The 21,486-nt window shown below is 34.7% G+C and overlaps 1 protein-coding gene across 1 annotated transcript in view; it reads right to left on the bottom strand.

The window, feature by feature from the left end:
• The window catches only part of ASIC5 (acid sensing ion channel subunit family member 5), a 28,546-nt gene extending 11,344 nt beyond the window's left edge, over nt 1-17,202 (bottom strand). Inside the window, exons 1-6 of the mRNA XM_011360329.1 lie at nt 17,122-17,202; nt 14,379-14,685; nt 5,753-5,990; nt 3,400-3,525; nt 1,435-1,584; nt 413-560 (exon numbers count right to left, since the gene is read on the bottom strand). Coding sequence (XP_011358631.1) covers nt 413-560; nt 1,435-1,584; nt 3,400-3,525; nt 5,753-5,990; nt 14,379-14,685; nt 17,122-17,161 — 1,009 coding nt within the window. The 5' untranslated portion in view covers nt 17,162-17,202. The remainder of the gene's footprint in view (nt 1-412; nt 561-1,434; nt 1,585-3,399; nt 3,526-5,752; nt 5,991-14,378; nt 14,686-17,121) is intronic.
• Between the last annotated feature and the right edge of the window lie 4,284 nt (nt 17,203-21,486).

The following is a 21,486-nucleotide window of genomic DNA, read 5'->3' on the forward strand; positions in this document are numbered from 1 at the left end:
ACTCTCGTTCTCTACTGCCTCGTTCAATGCTTGTCTCAAATATCCATGGCTCTGGAGTTTCTTTTTCAGACACAAAGAAAAGAGTTTTCCCATAATGAAATATTCAGGGTAGGTAAGATTTATTGAGAAAACTGTGATGAGCAGTTTTAGATATTTGAGAGCACCGAATTTTATATTTTGAAAATAAGAATTGGCTATTGGCCCTAATAACACAATTTTCTTTTCTTTTCCAGAAATCTGTTATAAATTTTTAAGTTAAAACTTATAAGTTGAGATTGTATTTGCCAAGGAGATGATTTTCCAGCATAGAATTTCATAAGAATGGAAAGCAATTTTATAATATGTTGACCTCCCATGTTTCAAATTAAGTAAATATAATTAAATAAGGGGAAAGCTGTTATTCTTTATTTACCAGGAAGCAGAAAAGGTAAACATCCACACTGCTTTTCTATGTGTTTTGCTTTGCATTCCTTCAAGCAACCAGAAGTGCTGTAGGTACTAAAATTCTGCAGCTTGATGCTAGGGTTGCATTCTCCCCAAGGATATTCTTGATGAACTGTCTTAAGATAAAATAAATACCTGGTTCAGGAGATTTATCTGAGTCAATCCACCCCTTTACATCCCAAAGAAGAGAGGCTGATATACATTTTTACTTTTCTCTCAGAGGTCTTTGATTTTTTTATTTGACTACATTTATTTGCCTGTTTTGTCTACTCTACTAACCTGAAAAATCTCTGCAAGTAAGAATAATAGTGGTCCTTTTACATATGTCCCAAATGCTCTGTACCTATAGCAAATCAATGAAATCAGACAGACTGATTGCTCTAAAAATTGACTCATATAAAAAGAATATTATCCTTTATAGAAATGATATGTTAGCATTTTAATCACCTACAAAACAACAACATTACCAAAAATATCCTTTATTGAGCATCTATTATGTACCCGGCAATATGGTAAGTGCCTTCTTCATATGATTTTACTTGAACTTCATAATAACTTTGAAAAGGAAATGTCATCCAAGCAACTGGCAAATGGAAACCTGGCAGACATGTCTGACTCCAAGATTTTTGCTCTTTCCACTTATTTTTAATTTTTCTTCTTCTCAGAATGTACCATAGAGAAAATGCAGAGTTTAGCAACACAGCTATTTCCTCATATTCATTGAGCCTTCCCATCTCTAATGAAATTTAAAGTTATCTTGGATTTGCTAGGTCTCCCAGCTTTCTCTTGCATTGTATATGTGAATTCACTGTTTTTACAAAATATGTACCTACTAGTAAAGGAAAAATATCTGAAATAAAACTGTGGAATTTCCAGCAGTGCTCTAAAGGCATGAAAGAAAGATGTTTCTAATGAAAAGTACTATTTATGCATATAGACATTCACTACCCCACTTAATTCCCTCAAACTATATGTTTTCTCAGTATTTACCTTCACTTGGCGGATCGTTACGCGTGCATGCATTCCCACAGGTGACAACAAACCTATACCATCAAACTGTGGCACCTTCTTCGGTGAATGAATAACAAAGACGATCCCAGCATCAACAAAACCAAGGGTGGGGTCATCAGTGAATTTATCCTGAAATAAAAATACACCCACCCCCCAATTACAAGTTGATATCAATTTTACACAAGTTTGAGATTTAGTTTTAACATCAGATGAAAACATTTGACTTAACTTAAAATATTCAATGTCCATTTTTAATCTTTTTATAGTCAAACTATAAAAATTAAACACCTATGAGATATTTTTTATGGCTGAATCACATTTTATGGCTTTGCCTGTTTTCCATGGATCACTTTTCACCTTATATGAATGCATTAGCACACATTGCAATTGTCTGATTTCCTTTGGCTCTCTCCTTAGCTGCTTTTTTGTTGCTTTCTCCTCGGTTGTTCTTTTTGCTTCATTTGTTTTAGAAAATGGTTTGACTCTCTTCTTCTCTTTGTAATTAAAATCTCTAGCCTTATTTAAAATTCAAATTTTCCCATAAGAGTGAAGGTTTATATAATTTCTTTAATACCACTGCTCTGGTTTATAAATCTTATGTCAGATGAAAAAATTTAAGACTAAACTTCTGGTGACTTTGCTATTAGTTGTAAATTCAGTCTATAAAGATTGGATATGATGATCTTTCTTGGAATAGGACGACCGCTTATGTAATTACATTTAACAAACATGATTAATATTCCATTCGTAACTCAGGAGCCTATTTGTCTCTGGCCTGTTATGACTCTAAGAAATTCTTAACTGGCTAATATGAAGAAATATTTAAGTGACATTTGCTTATGGTATATTATATTAAATTTACAGATTTTAATTGCATTCTAAAAATATTTGGGAAATTCTGGCTTGTAAGATAGATAATATTATATTTGAAATGACCATATGACTAATATTTGAATAACTTGAAAATACTAATTAAATAGGTGTATGAACATGAGTGCATGCATTACACTGTATAGTGCTGTGTTTAAATGTAAAGAAAAGTATTTTGAATGGAATATATGAATGTACTTTGAGAGAAATTCTTTGAAAGTAGGCAGTGACTTCATTCACTTGAGAGGTGGGATAGTTTGATGGGATTTGGGGAGACAAAATTTATTTCTCATCTTTGCCATTAATTGTGAGATTTTGGATACTTAATTCATCAGCATTTCAGAATATTCATTTATAAAACCACAGCAATGGAATCTAATACCACTAAATGTGTAATACTAAGTTGATTGTGAAAAACAGAAGGTGAGAATTGACTTTGAATGAGAATTAACCTTGAGTGAGAGCTCTATCAGGTACTCTTGAAGGCAGTACCACTGGTTTCCTTAGGTTTCTGGACATCTAAAACCTAAATACTTGGAACTTTTTAGATCAATTATGTATTTTCAGACACTGGATTTAGACTAAGTCCATTTATAAAGTATCCTTTACATAGCAGTTATTTTTTCATCACCTTTAGACTATAGATTCTATGGTTTGTCAAATATCTATATATGGCTGCTTTCTAAAATGTGTTGCCTTATTTACATGTAAATATAAAAAATATTTTTAAAATGCAAAGTGTCATTTAAAATTAATGACGTACAATGTGACTTAGAAATGTTTTTTTTTTATTTTTTTATTTTTTTTATTTTGTGGCATGACCATTTCCTAGAGTCACAGTAATGGTAGTCAGTAGTAGCTAAAAATGTCCAGGTTATGCCTCTAAATTTTGTCTTTTTAATCTCTAAGTCATATTTGCATCCATAGGACCCGAGACTAAGTAAACGAAAACCAAAATAATATCCAACTTGTAGGATCAACTTGACAGGACAAAATATTCTTATTAGATCTTTTGAAAGCCCCGTCCATTATTGTTTGACTTAAATTCTGGCTGAGTTTAAGATAATGCAATACCTGATTGACATTGAAGAGCACGCTTAAGCCTCTTCCAGAGACGCTCACTTTTTTCATTGCTTCGATATTTTTACCATGATTAAAAGTAAAACAATTTCCGTATTCAGTGAAGACATGTGCAAAATCCTCCAATATGGAAATGAACCAAATAAAATATAATCAGTTTGGTATTTTGGTCACTTCTAAATTTAAATTGCTATGACTTGTTTCCCCTTAAATCACAGATGTCTACATGAGGATGCAGAAATATCAGAAAGAATAGACAATCTGGTGATTTATATTTGTATTCAATGAGTTTTCATTTTTTTAATAATATGCACTAGTCATATTATTGTATTTGCTTATCTAATTGAGACAGTTTTCATATATAGTTTAGCACGTATTCAAAACTTTTGTTTTTTCTTTCTCTTCTGTGCCCCACATGTCTGGGCTTAGCTCAGTCTCCTCAGCTCTCTGACTTCCTGGCCTCAGGAGGAAAGGGGCTGGGCCTGGCAGCATGGTTGGTGGAGAGGACATGGAACCTTGCCTTCTGAGGTTCTGGCCAGGCCTAATAAAATATTACCCAACTCTCTTCCCCAAAGACCCAGTCTCTGGTTGCCCCAGCCTGGCTGGGCAGTGAACTCGACAGCAGCCAAGGTCCCAGGAGCAGTATGCTTGCTGGTGGTCCAAAGCCCTGCTGTTGACAAGCAGACTGTCCAGGGTGAGAGTGGGGGAGGGGGAGAATGGGCCGCTTGTGTTGAATCAGTTAGGTGAGGATCATGGCCGTGGAGAAAGTATAAGGTCAAATAGGAGAAGGGAGGTTGGTAGAATTGGCAACAAGAGAGTATGGAAATATGGAGGAGGATGGGAATTGGCTGCCTGGAGGCCAAAGAAAGTGGAAGGGTCCAGGGAGTGGACTTGAAAGCTGAGAGTAGAAGTAAAATGGAATGGGGCATCTGGGTAAAGAGTGAGGCTGCTGTGTCATGGGAAGAAAGAAGCACAAATTATTTTAAAAAGTTATTTGTTTTATATTTACTAAGGATTCATGGAAACATATTTTTACCTATGGAGAACTCCTTTAGCATTCTTTCTTTAAGAGCCACCCCTCCCCCAACCCTACATGGTTACGGTGGGACAACTATCACATTACTCTGCTCATTTGACCCTCCTCCTTCAGCCACCTTCACTACAGAGGTGCACATTTGACACAAGCTGGACCAATCTTAATACCTTACTGCCTCCTCTCAGAGATTGGCTCAGGAATGGATACGTGTCCCAAGTAGAGCTAATCAGTCTCCCATGGCATTAGTAAATGAATACTGGAGTGTTAACCTATGATAATGGGAGGCTAGAGACAGTAGCCATCTTGGCTCTGTGTGAGGAGAACTCATACAGAAATAAGCCAGTTGGAGTCATGAGATGGAAAGAGAAACAGAATGTTAATACTAATTTCAGAGACCTCGGCGGAGATTTTCTGAAGCCAGTCCCACTCGATGTTTCCAATTAATTAAACCGATTCATTCCTTTTACTCTTTTGTTTATCGGGGTTAAGTTTCTAAAATTTGCAACTGAAAAAGTCATGTTTAATACAAAATTCCTTGATGAAGAGTTTAAACATTTTAGTAAACAAAAAGCAACAGAGAAGAGCTTCTTTTCCAAATTAAGAGTTTAGAGCGGAGTTTCATCTCTTTCAGATGTCTTCTCTGTTTACTGTATGAGAAAGAAGGCTATCAACAGATAAGGAAGGATGTCCCAGAAACATGAATCTGTAGAGTTTGCTTAGAATAACCTAACAACATGTGCTACAGATTTGCTGATACGGAAAATAAGGAGTTAAATTGCCTGCATACCCTTTTGCTAGCAGCTTCCAGATATTTCAAACATTTTATCTTAAGTGTAGATTAATTATATAAATAGAATCAAGATTTTATGAGTTGTTAGAGAAATACATATATGATTTTTATAGTCAAATGCTGAGGTCTCATTTTCTATAGTTACTAATATAATTCCACAAGCATTAAAACAGAGTGTTAGCTGTTTAATGATAATGAAAATGCTATCTTGGAATATGCTGAATGGAAAAAATTAAAATATCCTCTTGTGTTAAATTTGTTTTTCTTTTGGAAGGACTACCTGCAAGAAAGGTAACCAAAGATTGCTGTTTTCTACCTTTTCTTATCTAAGTACTTGAAAAAGGAAATATGGCTCATATGTATTCCACACTCCCTAATATCATCAAGCTGAGCTAATGAAACATAATCTCTGAGAAAATATAAATTAATTGCCCATGGGAGTAAACTTTATCTTAAAGTGAAACAGTTCAATAAAGTAGCTTATTATATTGCTGATATTTGAAGAAATATCAAATCATTACCTGTGAGCCACACGGCTTTCCAAAAAAGTCACATTCCAACAAAGTACTATTATTGAGATAAAAACCATTTTTCTTGACAAACTCTGTAATGCTGAAGTTTTGTTGACTCTCAAGAAAATCAATAGCCTCTTTAGTGCTAGTGGAATTCACATTGATTTCCTGGAGATGGATGACTTTGGATACAATATTCCATAAGACAAAAATAACACCAAATTTGGCTACAGCATCTGTTTGGAACCTGTTAGTAAGAATAAAGATATTATTTAGAATAATGAAAACTTGTTATTATCCGGAGGACAGAGACCAAACATCTGAACCCTATTTACTTTTCCAGCTTCTCTCCTACACTCTCCCTTATTCATAACACATTCAAGCATAACTGGATTCCTAAGAGGTCTTTGTTGCATCCCACAATTTACCTTGTATTTATACATATAATTTTGTTTACTTGGAATACGTCTCAGACCTCGATCTGAATACGTCTCAGACCTCGATCTGAATACATCCTGATGGATGCTCATAAGGACTCAGCATAAAGGGGCAGGTAGAAATGTATAGTTGTCAAGAATATAGACTTCGGAGCCAGACTTTCTGGGTTCAAATCACATCTCCACCATTCTATTGTGTCTGCATGGCTATGCTGGAATGATAATTCCCAACATCTCCTTCCTTGTATGTATGTGGTTACAATCTGAAGGTCATTGTAGGGCAGAAGCTATGGTCACTCACATACATTGTGGTTGATCTCTTGACTCAACTCACGGTATGGGCCAATAGTCAAAACTATGTTTCCTCCAGCTCCTGTTTAATCTCCTGTTTTAGCTTCTTCAAATTCAGGGTCAAGAGAGAGTGCAGCCTGGAGAACATGTCAACTTATCCTGCAGGTCACCATCAAGATGGATGATAGTAAAAACAGACACACATTTCCAGCTTGTATTCTTTTCCTTCACTTAAAATTTATCTTCCTTTCTGGCTGCTGACCTTGCTGACTTCAGGCCCTGACCAGAAACAGCGGCAATGGTCTTACAAAGACTGCTTACCAGGCTCCGTGATTCAGTGAGGCTTAATCCTTATAATACATTCCTTGTTTTATGTCACTCACAGTGGTTCTGTTTCTATGGTTGAGTCACGATTGTTACAGCCACTTAATAGTACAACTTAGCAAATTCCATCTTACTGTGACTTGGTTTTCTCACTTCTAAAGTTGGTGTATGTTAATATAACTTCCCTCAGAATGTTATTTGATGATTAATTCATCTTTTCTAAAACACTGAGAAGAGTACCTGGAGTATAGCGAGTGTTAAGTAAATATTCATTAAATATATGCTTTATTACTGCAAAGTGTTTTCATGACAATCAAAGCAGAATTAATCTATTTGAACTAACTGCTATAAGTAATTTGTTATTTTCTTATTTCGCTGAGCAATTTCTGCCTTGAATTATGCATGGTTCTTTATTTGCATGCCTTATATTCATTTTAAAATGTGATTAGTATTTGGTATTATAAATTTTGAAACTAAACAGATTTTCTCTCTTCAAATTGACTGCTAGAAACATGAAATGAAATGTATGATCCACTCTTGGTAAGTGTACAGGGAGAGCCATGTGGTATGTGGCTTGTGAGTAACCTCACTCCTGGGCTTCCTTTAGGTCCCAAACTTTGTATTTTATTTTCGCTTTCTTTTATATTATCTTTTATGTATTTTTTTTATTTCTCAGACAAGCCATATTAAACTCTCTTCAGTCAAGGTAGGGCAAACACAAAACCAAAAATGGAAAGAAAAAAAAAAGTATATTAATTTAGAGATAAGAAACTGCTTTCATGATCAGCCTCTAACACTTCACTTAACCAGCTTTGAGCCTTGCAAGGCCTGTCATAAAGCCACTAACCCAGGCTCTAGAACCTTATAAATATCCTCATCTGACTTTGCCTTTCTTTAGAGATACACCTAACCTTCCATCATCGTGGTATTCTACCTAACTATAATATATCTAACGACAGAGTTTTTCTTTGTCAAAAGTGATTCTAGTGATCTTTTGAGGAGTTAATAGTCTCCATTAGTAATGGATTTGGGGGAGAAGAACAGTGTTAGTCCTAAATTGAGTGACAGACCTTTAACCCACTTTGGCATTCTAACTCTGAATGACTGAAAGGATGTGCTCTGCAGCAGATCCTGCGACTTTGGAACCTCACACGAGTGGAGTTAATACCTCCTCATGCAATGCTCACTGGATTCTTTTAAAAATAATTATGCAGAAAAATGAAGGAATTACCACATGTATAGGAGGTATAAATACAATAGACTAAAAAGGTTAAAGGGGAGGAGTGCATTTAAAAATATTTTTAAATGTTTTTTTTTTTATTATACTAATAAAGTTGAGACCACAAGGGTAATTTAAGTAGATGAATTGAAATTAATGAATACAATATTTGGAACAAAGGAAGTGAAAAATTTTGTGAAATTTTCAGCATAAAACCAAAATGTTTTGCTCTGAATTTATTTTCAACTTCAAACTTCAAAACCCTTCCAAGTATATATTTTTTAATATCTTAGTTATAGTTTGCCTTCTTCTTTTATTTAACATACTAGTAAGATGTTAGTAAAAGAAAATAATAGTAAAATTACATTGATGTTTATACAGTTTAATAACCAATGGCTAAATCTGTCCATATGTATGTTAATGCCTCTAAAATACATTTCCCCAAATTATATCACCCAGATGAATATTTTATCTGATGTCCAAGTTGATGCCTAATTCAGCTCTTTTTTGAGGCCCACTGAAACAAATCTAAGTCTACCATGTATTAACAAGAAATTTATATTTTATAAATCACTGTTTGTAGAGGGAAAATGTGGAAGAATGTCTGCTTTTGCATTCTCCTGTCAGCTAATTTTAATATCTTACAATTCTCACAGTAACTAATAAAATCTTTGATGTGTTCATTTTATATTTGCATGAGAGTTATGATTCTATCTTTTTATTACTATTATTATTTATTATTATTTATGCCTACAGCACCTGGTCTTCCTAGGTGATCTCCCATCCATGTACTAACCAGGCCTGACCCTGTTTAGCTTTGGAGATCAGATATCGGGCTTTTTCAGGGTGGCATGGCTGTAGACCATGGACCGTGGCTCCACTGGGGAGCAAACCCAGGACCGTCTGCGTGTAAAGCAGATGTGCTAACTGCTACACTATGGAACCACGTCTATGATTCCATCTTTTATTTAAAATCATTTAACATATATTTTTGCATTTAAACAGTGGATTTGGAATAAACAAAGAAACACAATAATTATTATAAAAATGAAGAAACAACTTGAATTACTCACCTCAAAACCATGATCAAATAACATTAGTACTACTTCCAGTCATTTTTTTTTCTGATATTAGTAGAAGAAAACAAATCTCAGGAGTTGTTTTTACCAAATATAATGGAAATTTAAGATGAATTATGTGATGAAGATATTTTAGTAAATTTTTGACACCGAGACATTTGAAAGACACTAAAATTGATCTCCCCGAAATACAGTCTTGAACAGTATTGCAATTTATTGTGAATTCGCAATAGGTTTTGGGAAGATAGTAATTTATTGTGAAATGTGATTTTTATGAATTTCTGCCAAATGTATTCTTCTCAGTGTCTTAAATAGCCATTGCTTCAAATGAAAGAAACTTTTGAAAATTAAAATTAATAAGTATTCTTCAATCAACTGTGAGTAAAGCTAGACTAACAATCTGCTATGCTGTCTCCTAAACATGAATACTTAAGGTTAATTTTGATGAAACTATTGACAAATGTACAGAAAAAACGGCTGAAAAATGGCAACCACAAAGCTATTATTCATCACTGCAAAAAATTTAATTAAAGTCTTTCTTTTTTATTTCAAATATACGTTAATCTTAAAAACATTAATGCATTACTTTTTTCCTATTTTTATATTATACTTATTTAAGTTTTAAACATTGTTTACTGGAATCAGTATATATAGGTCATTATTATCATTTGTTTACTTTTATGATTGTTCCTGAAAATAATTTTGTCATATGGAGTAGGGGGCTGTTAAAAAATGATCTGCTCTGAGCTGCCATATACCCTGGATAGGCCCCTGGTACCAAGGTAAATCCCTCCTAATAATCCAGTCCCTTGGCAAAATTTCCTCATCTCAGGGTTGCATTTCTGCTGTCAAGGTAGATTAGCACAAGGAGTTTAAGAATAAGGATCTGTCAGCAGATCTCTTTTCCAGTCCCTGGCTAGTAACTTAAAGTAAATTGCAATGCAAATTAAGCCTTACTTTTGCTCTGGTGAATTGAAGGCAATACAGTTTGAACAATAGTCTTCAAACTGGGATGGGCGTGTGCCTGAGGGTGTGCCCATGAACAGAAAATGTTAAGGGAATAAATTTCCAGATCCTCTCATCTTAAAAATGACTCTGCATTCACAATATTCCCTCTGTTTATAAGAGTATTTACCTGTCACCTAACACAGAATCTTAACATATAAAGCATACTTGTATGTAACAAGCTCAGAGCTCCTAAGGGGGCATAATTAAATTGTAGCTTGCTTCAAGGGAGCCTTGATTAATTCTTAAAGCTAATCAAGTCTCCTTTCGCTTTATCTTACGCTGTCGTGCCTGTATTTCTGGTTAGGGTGAAGCTCAGCACTAAAAACAAGGTATTTTGGCCCTTACTGGGGCCCTCTAAATTAGGAAGACCTGAAGTAATATAAAGAAATTTGTTATTTGAAATGTAACTGGGTTATTCTGTGAGTCTTCCAGAGTATTGAAATATTTAAGTAAAGTCTACAGATAATAATTTACATACTTTATTTCAATGTACTTTATTTAATAAAGTACTTAAATTTTTATGGAATCATGTGAAATATTTATTCCTATTGCAGTCAATCCTTATCCTATTTTGTCATAAAATTTACAATATTATTGATCTAAAAATAAGACAAACTTAAAGTTATGGTTAAAAATTTAGATATCAATTTAAAGTATGCAAGTAGCATACATAGTTTTTCAAAGCTCCTAAAAAGTTTGAAGAACTTTGGCTTTAAGAACCAGATAGTAGACAGCTTGAGTTCTTTCTCTGATCTGTCAATAATTTTATGAACAATGTTGTATAAGATACTCATGAACTGATATCCAAAGGATCTATCTGTAAAATTAGACTTTGAGAGTTGAGGGTGTCTCATTCCTACTGTACTGGTGATGCTTTAGTTGTCACTTACCAAAGAATAATTCTCTTAAATTAAAAATTTTTTTATTTTGCAATTATAATTTCTAGAATATTGAATCTCTATTTTCTTTGGCTTCCTATGTTTCCACTATGATGTGCCTGGCTGTTAATTTCTTTGCATTTATCCTACTTAAAGTTCATTAATCTTTTGGATGTGTAGATTAATGCTTTTTTTTTTTTTTTTGCAAATTTGGAGAATTTAGGGCTCAGTATTTTAAAAATATTTTTTTCGACTCCATTCACTTCATACTCTGGGTCATAAATTGCTCTATGGTCTGATTCAATTAAATTTGGCCCCTTAAAAAATTTATTTTGATGTCAGTTTTACAGAGTTCTTTTGAGCCCAGGAGGACTCTTCTTGTGTGTCTCTTTCCTGGATTCTCACTAGAAAAGTAGCTGGCTTGTCGTTTAGCTTATTGCTGTCATGGAGCTACTAGGCTCCTCTTAACTGTTTACCACCAAAATCTTTATTATTTCTGAAAGTTCTCTTAGACTTGAACTTCACCATACTATCATAAGCAGAGTTCTATTAAGGAGAGCTTCAGAGTTCTTGGTTCTTAGGGCCTGCTCTCCCACTGAAAACAATCTTTACAAGCCAGGTTCTGGGAAGGTAGTAGTTTCTACTCTTCTAAACTTGCCTCTCTTACTGTGGAAACTCTGCTCTGTGAGCAGGCTGGGGTGCTGGTGATTAAACATCTCAGTCTAATACACCTGAGGTAGAGTTTCCACACTGTAAATAGGAGTCACATGAAGGAAACCCCAATCTCTTAACTACACTCATCTGAAATTTAGCCTCTGCAACATAGAGCTGGGTTGGATGCAAAACTTTGTTAACCTGCCTTTCCTAGACTGCATCTTCTCCAGTTTTTATTCAAGGGCTGTAGCTACAGCCCTTGAATAAAAACTGGGAGAAGACAGACTCCTGACTTCTGGGCCAAACTTACTTAGAATTAGCTTCTTTCAAGCCGAGATAGAAAGGTGGAGGAAGAGAGTGGTTTGTGGCTTAAGTTCTACAGACTCTTGATGTTATTATTGAGATTTAGTAAATTTTCTCGAATAAATATTTCGTTTGCTATTTTTCCTTAGGACAATTTTCATATACTTTTAATGATTGTTTTATAATATATTTAGGTACATTATATTATATTCTAATAATTTAGTAGAAACAATGATTCTCTCTTTTTTCCTGCTAACTTAAAAAAGTTTATTTTATGTGGTAAAAACACTAACGTGAGATATATCCTCTTAAATTTAAGTGTACAATACAGTATTGTTGACTATAGGTATGATGTCTAGAGCAGATTTCTAGAACTTATTTGTATCACATACATGAAACTTTATGCCTGTTGATTAGTAACTTCTTATTTTCATGTACTCCTGCCCTGTTCCTGGCAACCACCATTGCTCTCTTGATTTTATAAATTTGAGTATTTTAGATACCTCACATAAGTGGAATCATGTAGTATTTGTGTTTCTTTGATTGGCTTATTTCATTGAATAGGATTTCCTCCTTTTTAAAAGCTGAAAATATTCTATTGTATGCATATGTCACTTTTTTTTATGCATTTGTTTGTCAATGGACATTTAAATTGTATATTTTGGCTATTGTGAATAGTGCTGCAATGAACATTGAGAGTGCTAATATATCTTTGAGATACTGATTCTAATAATCCTCTGTCCTTTTGAATAAATAATTAGAAGCGGGATTGCTAGATCATATGATAGTTCTATTTTTAACTTTTTGAGAAACCTCCATACTGTTCTCCATAGAGAAGGCACAATTTTGCACTCCCACCAACACTGTATAAGTGTTCCAATTTCTTCACATCCTCTTCAGTATTTATTGTTTTTCATGGTTTTAGATAATAGCCACCCTAATAAATACAAGGTAATATCTAATTGTGGTTTTGATTTGCATTTCCCTGATGACTAGTGATATTGAACACCTTTTCATGTATCCATCGACCAGTTGTATGTCTTCTTTAGAGAAATGTCTATTCAAATACTTATAACATTTTCAAATTGGGTTATTAGTTTATGGCTATTGAGTTTTGTATATATTTTGTAGGATTAACTCTTAAATGAATGCTTTAGCTAAAATAAATTATGAGCAGTTATAGTTGTTTCTGTGAGGAGAGGATTTGTGGAGCTCCTTACACTCCCATTTTGGAAATGGTACATATATTTTCTTTTAATACGATATACCAGCAACTAATCTTTGCTTTTGTTAGAACACATACAATTTAAAATAGTATGAGGCAATAGTATTAAACATCTTTTGGGGGTGTAGATTTGTTTTTATTTTGGGGACCTTGATATATTTCTTAAATTCTTACTATAATATTGACTATATATTGAGCACTTGTCCAAAGAATGTCTCAGGAGTGAGACAAAATAGTGGATGTGTTACCTCATCTAATGCAATAATAAACATGTGAGGTAGGTAATAGTATATCATTTTATACATACAAAATTTAAAGCTAAGAAGGTTAGTGACTTGTCCATGGTCAAATAGCTGATAAGTGGTGGTTCTCAAGGAACCTTCGATCTCTCTCACTGCCGCCCCCACAAGGCGAAAATGCTGTATAAGGTCTTTCAGGCTTGACCATTGCCAACTATGGGACTGCCTGAAAGGCCTCCTGGGGAAAGCTGCCCTTTCCACAGCACGCTTGGTGTGGAAAAACTCAGTAAACTGCAGTTTTCTGGAGGAAGTTGTATTCAAGGGCATTAAACCAATGTTAGATTCATTAACATTAAACCGAGTGTTAGATTCTTCTGGGCTCAGAGCCCTGTGAGGCTGCACACGTCAAACATTCATGAAAATGGCCCTGTCTCTATTTCATTAAATATCTTATCATATACACACCAGAACATCTCAAATGTCCATACTTTAGCACAGTAGCTCTCTCTTCAGGTTCTTTCTCATCTCCATCTAGAAACTGCCTTGTCATTCTTTAATCCTCAGACTTCCATGATACCCCAGACAGAAACTGTCACCTGTTCTCTGTGCTTTCAGAGTCCTTGCCCATTGTGCATATCACAATGCAATATGTATGGTAATTGTACGATACAATAAAGATATTGTGTCTCTCTTTTTTTCACTGATTAACAAACTTGTAAAGTGCAAGTATCAAGACTTTTACATCTATTTAAACCACAGCATTTGGTGGAAGGATTAAAGGAAAGAAGAAAAGAACGGTAAGTAAAAGAAGAAATCAGTAAGCTTTCTGCTCCCTGAATTTGTGTGTTTAAGTACAACTTAAGAATTGAAATGATTTTGCATATTAAATATCGCATAATAAAACTCTATTTCGGTCATCCAAGAAAAGTTATACTACCAAAGTTATAGAGACATTATTATTAAAAGAGTAATTTTTACCTGTTCAAATTACAAAATGTCACAGCCGGGAACTCTATCTTTTCCACATACTGGACCTTTACAGACATCGTGGTGGGCCATGTGAAGTAGTTGACCAGGCGACTATAGATTTGCCATATCACCAATAAGACCGAGCCCAAGACCACCACCAGCCATATCACCTTGCGAATTTTGCTTCGGTTCCGAACAATATTATGTACCCCATGAAAGGAAGTGGAGAAGGCAAAGTCACGGTCAAACTTCTTTCGGTCATTGGGAGATGGCAGTGGTTTCTTTGAAAGGCAGAGCTTTATCTTTTCCAAGAGTCCTTAAAGTTTTGCCCATAAGATAAATAAATAAAAAAAGTAATGCATTAAGAAAGCTTAATGCTATCTGTAAAAAACATAACTCGCATACATTTAAACAGTTTATCCTTTTTATGTGTAATACATAAAATTTCTTCTTGAGTTATATGATCTATTTAGGGATAGAAGTTTTGACTGCATGGGTCTAATGGGAATACGCTAATTCTATTCAGAGAACGCTTCTTGTTAGTGCAAATGTATTAGTGCCATCATATTTATATGCTGTTACTTCCAGTTTCAAAATCAACCTGCACTGAATGGGTTGCTTATAACAACTCATAATCTTTAAAAAAAATCTCTAATTTTTAAAATATTCTTTCTCTCTGAACAATTACGAAGTCCCTTAGATATCATGAACAAAATTAGGCTGATTCTTCTGAGATTCATAAGTGAGACTAAAGAATAATCTGTTCTTCAGCTAATCTAGCTGATCTTAGCCATTGTACGGCTGAAAGTAACTTCCATATTGTACGGCTAAAAGTAACTTCCATAGCTTCATGTGCGTTGATACATAACTAATTAACTTCAGTTGGTTATTTAGTCATAATGTTTAAAGTTGCATTAGTAGTTAAGTAATCTATTTTCCACCTCCTTAGGAAGTGAATTTATCCTTTCAAGACTATCAATAATCAATCAAATCATGTTTATTGACGTTGATTGTTAAGACCAGTAAAGGAGGCCCTAAAATGTTTAGTGCAATATATATTATGAATTTTCTTTTGGCTTAATTTATTTTTGTTTTTCTGTAGAAGATATAGAGAATTCCTTTGCCAAGAGACGGCTGCAGTCCAGTTCAGAGGATGAGACTGGCCTTTGCAATGGAAAGATCTGGTGAGTCCAGGCCTTACCTCTTGTTACCTGTGTGATTTTTGCCAAGTTTCTTAATCTTTCTAACCCTTTGTTCCCATGCTGTCAAATAGGAGCAGTAGTCCCTGCTTCATGGGTTTATTGTGAGTATTAAATAAGATAATACCTGAGAATGGCTTGGCATACTACCTGGACCATGATGAGTACTCAATTAATACTAGCTATTTTTATTATTCTGTGAATTTAGTAGTGATGTGGTAAATGATAAAATATTTAGAGAGTTTTAAACACTGTCTAAAATTTTCATTTAGGAAATGAATTCTTAATAGTCTCATAAATGTTCGTAATTAGGTGAATTAACTTTTATATCCTTTGCTTCAAGAAGTATTATTTTCATCAACTAATCAGCATTAATTTACTTCTGAAACATTTCAAGTATTACTTATCATTAAATCATTATTAAATACTTCATAAGTCTCAATCAAATAGCTAAGCTTAAGTCATCGACATATAATAATACATAAAATGCACTTATGAACATTTCCTAAGGGACTCAATTTCATTTGTAAAATGTTAGGACACAATTACAAATTATATTATGATTATTTTGCAGAAACTATACACTAAGCGGGAAAGTTTGTATTAATCTGATTAGCTTGAATTTTGACTAAAATTTTATAGTAGCCCCACTTACTATTGTTTTTAATATCAAATTAAGTACTATATATAAAGTAATTGGTATAGATGAAGGGAAAAATCAGAAATATAAAAGAAATACTGTTATTATTATTCGTTAGCAAAATAAGTTTACTAATATTCTTTTGTGTATTATTACTTAGCCATTAGTCATAACACACATGAAGAGTTGATTCTGACAGAAAGGCACTTCATTCTCTGGGCACAAGTCAATTTTCCTAATACAGAGACCAAAGCTGTTAGAAGGGGAAAAGTGATCTCTTCACTTCTAACAGCTTTGTTAGAAGGGGAAAAGTGGCCAAGTGAAGTATTGCTGGTTGCAACCATTATCCTGAAAAATGTTTCAATTTTATCTGTCAAAAATTAGCTCGTTTAATATAGATCTACTTTTTTGACAATTGCTTTGGCTATTCTAGAGTATTCTCAGTCATTTGCTAGTCTTTTAAAAGAGCTTTTAAAAAGCTCTTTTAGAAAGCTCTTTTAAAAAGTGTTATTTGAGACAAATGGTGAAGAAACAAGATGATGCATCACTGTGAGAAAGATTAAAACTGGTTTAGTAAACAGCCGATCATCCTGCAGAAAACTTCTTACTTTCCTAACTGAAATATATACTATGTGATTATGGCAGATGGACCTTGTATTGAATATTGATCTTTATTGAGGCATTTTGAAGAACATCAAATAAATTCTAGTATATAGTAATATTTTAAACTATTTTACCTTCCTCATATAAATTATTCCCAAGTAACAAAAACTGTATTACTTCTAGTATATCCAAGTAAATATTTGAAATCAAATTTCTCAAACAAAAAAGAAAATCTCTCTTTCCCTTTGCTAATTTCTAGACTTTAGAAATGAAAGTTGTAACTGTTCTGAGGATTTTATTTCTTACCCACCTTTTTCAGCATGTACTTTTGATTTCTCAGTCTGCTCCATTTGCAAGTTCAGTATGCAGGAGTCCTTGGGGTACACCCAGTTTTCATCAATAATCATATTCCTTTTGTGGCTTTATATTAAATACAGCAGTTGAGGTTGTAAAACATGGGGGCAATTTAAATATTTGTGTTGCTATGTTTTGTCTCAGTACAGAATATGCAAACCGAAAATACTGGCAGAGCAAGTTTATGGACATTTACAGACTAATGAGAAGCTATCAAAGAGTGAAACCAAAAAATAGAATTAGGAAACTGTTTTCTCAGAATTAAAGAGATAATCCCAACAAATATCTGTGGTTTCAGTGTACCCTTGACCAGGCCAGCTGACACTCAGGGACCTGCATGACAATCTCTTTAGCTCTTACTTCTACCACTCTGTGTATACAAGTTTGAATCAAAATGCAGTTGGAATAAAATTTTGAGGATAAAGCTGTCTTTTCCTGGTAGAAGTTTTTCAGTAACAGATGAAGCTATTTTAAAACAGAAATAGTAATCAGTAAAAATAACAAACTAAAACACCAGAAAAATCACCATAAGACGAAATGATTGCTGAAAGCATATGACTTCATTAAAGTACAAAGGCCAATTATGTATTCATATTCATAGTTTTGAGAAATTAGTAGAATTTTTATATTAAATAATAAATTGAGGAATATTCATTATTGTATATTAATGGCACCATCTCTTGACCCAGCTGAGGAATTGCATGCATCTCTATTTTCAGCCTCAAAGTTGCCTTGGTAATATTTTATAAGTATGTAACCACTAACCATTAATATGGTTACATATATTTTCTTGGAAACTCAGTACTATAAATTGCTTGTCTTTTGTGAAAGCGAAATTTCACAAAAGGAATTTCAAGGGATATAAATTAAAGAACGGTGTTTCTGAAAGATGGACTAAATTAAGGTTATCTGCTCAGATGGCTAATGCTTTTTCTTATTAATATTTATGGGGAAGACAATATTATGGAAGCTATGGCTAGATTAGGAGTAAAGGTGCTTCCATAGCTGTTCGTATTTAAAAAAAACTTTTTTACACCGCTCCCCCTCATTTTTTTCTTCAGTTTTAGTAATCGAGGATGGTAAGATAGGAAGGCTTTGAATGGCTTGGAGAGCTGCATTTCTGGTTTCATAAAGATTTGTAAGACAAAGGTAGAAGAATTGTAGAAGGGTAGAAGAATTGTAGAAAGGTAGAATTGTAGCTTCTTCTACAAAAGGTAGAAGAATGGACATACTATCCATTCCCATAAAACATTCAAGGTGACATAGCATCTTTACATAAAGCTTGTTTAAACATTCCAATTTTTATAATTTTATTAATCCTTACATTTCTACATATTTTTAAATCTAATTGTAGCCCTGTTAAGTGTGGAAAATTTTCAAGTGAGCAAACTAGCTAAGTCAGCTACAGGGAAGAAATATCTTTAGATATCAGAAGTTGTCCTACTTGCTTGTGTGTGGTTTAGGAAGTGTATTGTATAAGATACGTAGATGGCCAATGTCTGCTTCTGTAATCCATTTACTTGTTAATTAAGGGTGTTGTTCCGGGCAAAGATATGCTAAAAGCCAACTTCCACTTCTGTAATCTGCTGGCTTGTTCAGGGGACCACCAGGATATGGTCTTGAGCTTTATCAGCTGCCTCCTCTGAAAGCTCGGGGCTGATCTCCTCTAGCCCTGCGTGGCAGAGAGTCAGTCGCAGGCCGGCTAATAAAGGCTCATAATTAATCTCAATTGGCTCCGTGGGTCTCAGAATCGTTCATGCCATAACAGCCCGAGTTAGGGCTTCACCAGTGGCTTTTGGTATTACAGTTCATGGAACTCTCATATGAAGGAGTTCAGGAAACTTCTCTTTCCTATCTCCTGAGCATTTTACCCATCTTTGTGTTTTTTAAAAAAAGACTTTGGGTCTTCAGTGAGGGGGTCAAGCTAAGGGGTCCTGGCTTTTTGTCAATTTTGAACTTAATAAACTGGCCTTACTTCTGCCCTAGGAGACTGCTGGTCGGGTTTCTCATTGTAACCTTTTCCTAGCAGCTTCTTAAATTTCCCCAAATGGGATAAATAGAGTAGATTGGTTTGGAGTTATTTGATGTTGGGGTACTAACAGGGGGTTGCGTTGGCCCCTCCAGCCTCTAGTAGTGCTGTATCAAAGCTTTCATTTTAACTCCATCGACCTGTTTTATTTATCCCCATTAAAAAATAATTAACCATTTGAAGATTAGCACCCTACAGGGATGAGTCCTGTGACTCTTTTCTCTTTACTTCACCCTTATCAACATTTAAAAATAGGTATTTAATTATGTTTGTTTGACTTGGAAGCCCTTGCTCTTGAGTGGTCTTAAATAATCTGATATAATTGCATCATTCCTCATAATAGTCTTTGTAATTTTAGGTTATAATTTCCCTAAAGGCTGGCAACTGTTTGGTAAGACCGTAGCCATAGATGAAGTATAACCCACATTTCTATGTGACTATATTTTAGAGCTACCAACCTGACAGTTACTAAGCCAATCTCTTAGGACATAAAAATTGTAGGTTGCTTTTTAGTAAGATTTTTCTATTCTTTCTCTTAACTTTTTCTTCTTACAAGACAATATTGCTTCTAATGTCCTGATTTTCTTTTCTTTTTTAACTGTAAATGTCTGAAGGCAAATGGAAAGGGGTCTGAATGGACTTTGATTTTTATTCTAATTTCTGTCCTTCCATCTTATTAAGGGAATCTTAATGACTAACCATGATAACAATATGAGAGCTCTCTAAAAAATTTTTTTCTTTCTTTCTTTTGACTTAGAAGTTTTTCCAATTCAAAGGATCCATCAGATCCTACTGGCCCTGACAAGTAGGATTTTAGTAGCCACTCAAAGCAATAAGCTTTTTTATGGCTGATGGACGGAAGAAGCATTCCCAAAGAGGGATACTAAAAAATGCAACCTTGTCAAGATAAAGTTCATTCCCAAAGAGGGAAGTCACATCTCCCCACCCACCCCCTCTTCTGAATGGGCTGTTTAGATTGCTTCAGTTCAGATCTGCAGCCTGCTTGGATGCCTGCCAGATGCATGTGCATCCTCTAACTGGTGAGAAACAAGAATGAAGGGCCCTGTTTTTACCATCTCTGAGAGGAAATGAATAGACACAGAACACACCCTTGAAAACTTAGCACGATCGGGCAGACAGTAAGGTACAACACGGTACGTTCACCCTGGAGATGGCGGAGGCCAGAGAGAAAATATTCTCACTGGTCATAAGGCCAGAATCTCAGGACATATGACAAGATGAAAGAAGAGAAACCAGACAGAGAAGGGAAAAAAGAACAAAACCCTGTGAATACGCATACCAAATACCCCCAAATTGCTACACCCAAGAAACTAGTTTTATAAATATTTTTTCCTGCCAATCTAAATTTAGAAAAGGAAAAAAAAAAAAAAAGACTCTCACCACTCTGCATCTACCACTCTGCAGACAGAGATCCGAGAATCTAACTTGGCAAGAATTCTTACCTTGGCTGGCTCATGCTAGAGTTCCCAGGGTCTTTCTACTGTAACAGCTTTGGAGTGAGCAGTGTCCAGCTGGTAAGTTATCCTGCTCAGAGCACCAACTGTAGGGATGGAAGAAACTTTCTTCTACCTCTAAGTTCTCTCAGCTGGTCCAATAGTCAAATAGACATGAAACACTTTAGCAAGAGAAAATGACCAAATTTAATGACATGCCTCTGTATAGGAACCCCACACACATGTGAGAGTCAGAGACCCTATATGCATGAGAAGTTCAGAGACAGAAAGGGAAAATGAGGTATTTATGACATTCTGAGCTAAAGATGAGGTAAGATGCTTTGGGGCTTCAAAGGGGAGAAAGATCTTTGAAGGGTGCTAAGAAGAGCAGATGTTTCGTAATTAGAAGTTTGCCTCGTCCTATAGATAAAGCATAAGGAGTTATTTCTGGTGAAACTCTTACTTTGGCCAAGGCCCCTAATTTAAATTCTTTAAGGGAGAAGTAAAAGTTTCTTGTGAGTTCTCATGGTCTGGATTGCTTTCAGCTCAAAATAATTCACATGCCAAAATGGTAGATTTTGGGGAGGCTTGTTCTGAACCCCTATGCAAGAAAATGTTACATATCTGTGACATCATCATTAACAAACATATATTAAACATGCCATGTATATATCCTAATTATTTGATTATTCAGAAAACCCATCCCCAGCTGGTGTGCTTTGGGAAATGTATACATGAGTTTCTTACTCCACTTCTCTGCAATAGTCTGCAACTGGCTCGGTCTACGGAGAGGTTTCTGTTTGTCACTCAGTAGTAGCCACATCATCAGCAAAATACC

The sequence above is a fragment of the Pteropus vampyrus genome, unplaced genomic scaffold (assembly GCF_000151845.1).
Source record: "Pteropus vampyrus isolate Shadow unplaced genomic scaffold, Pvam_2.0 Scaffold53, whole genome shotgun sequence".
Lineage (NCBI taxonomy): Eukaryota > Metazoa > Chordata > Mammalia > Chiroptera > Pteropodidae > Pteropus > Pteropus vampyrus.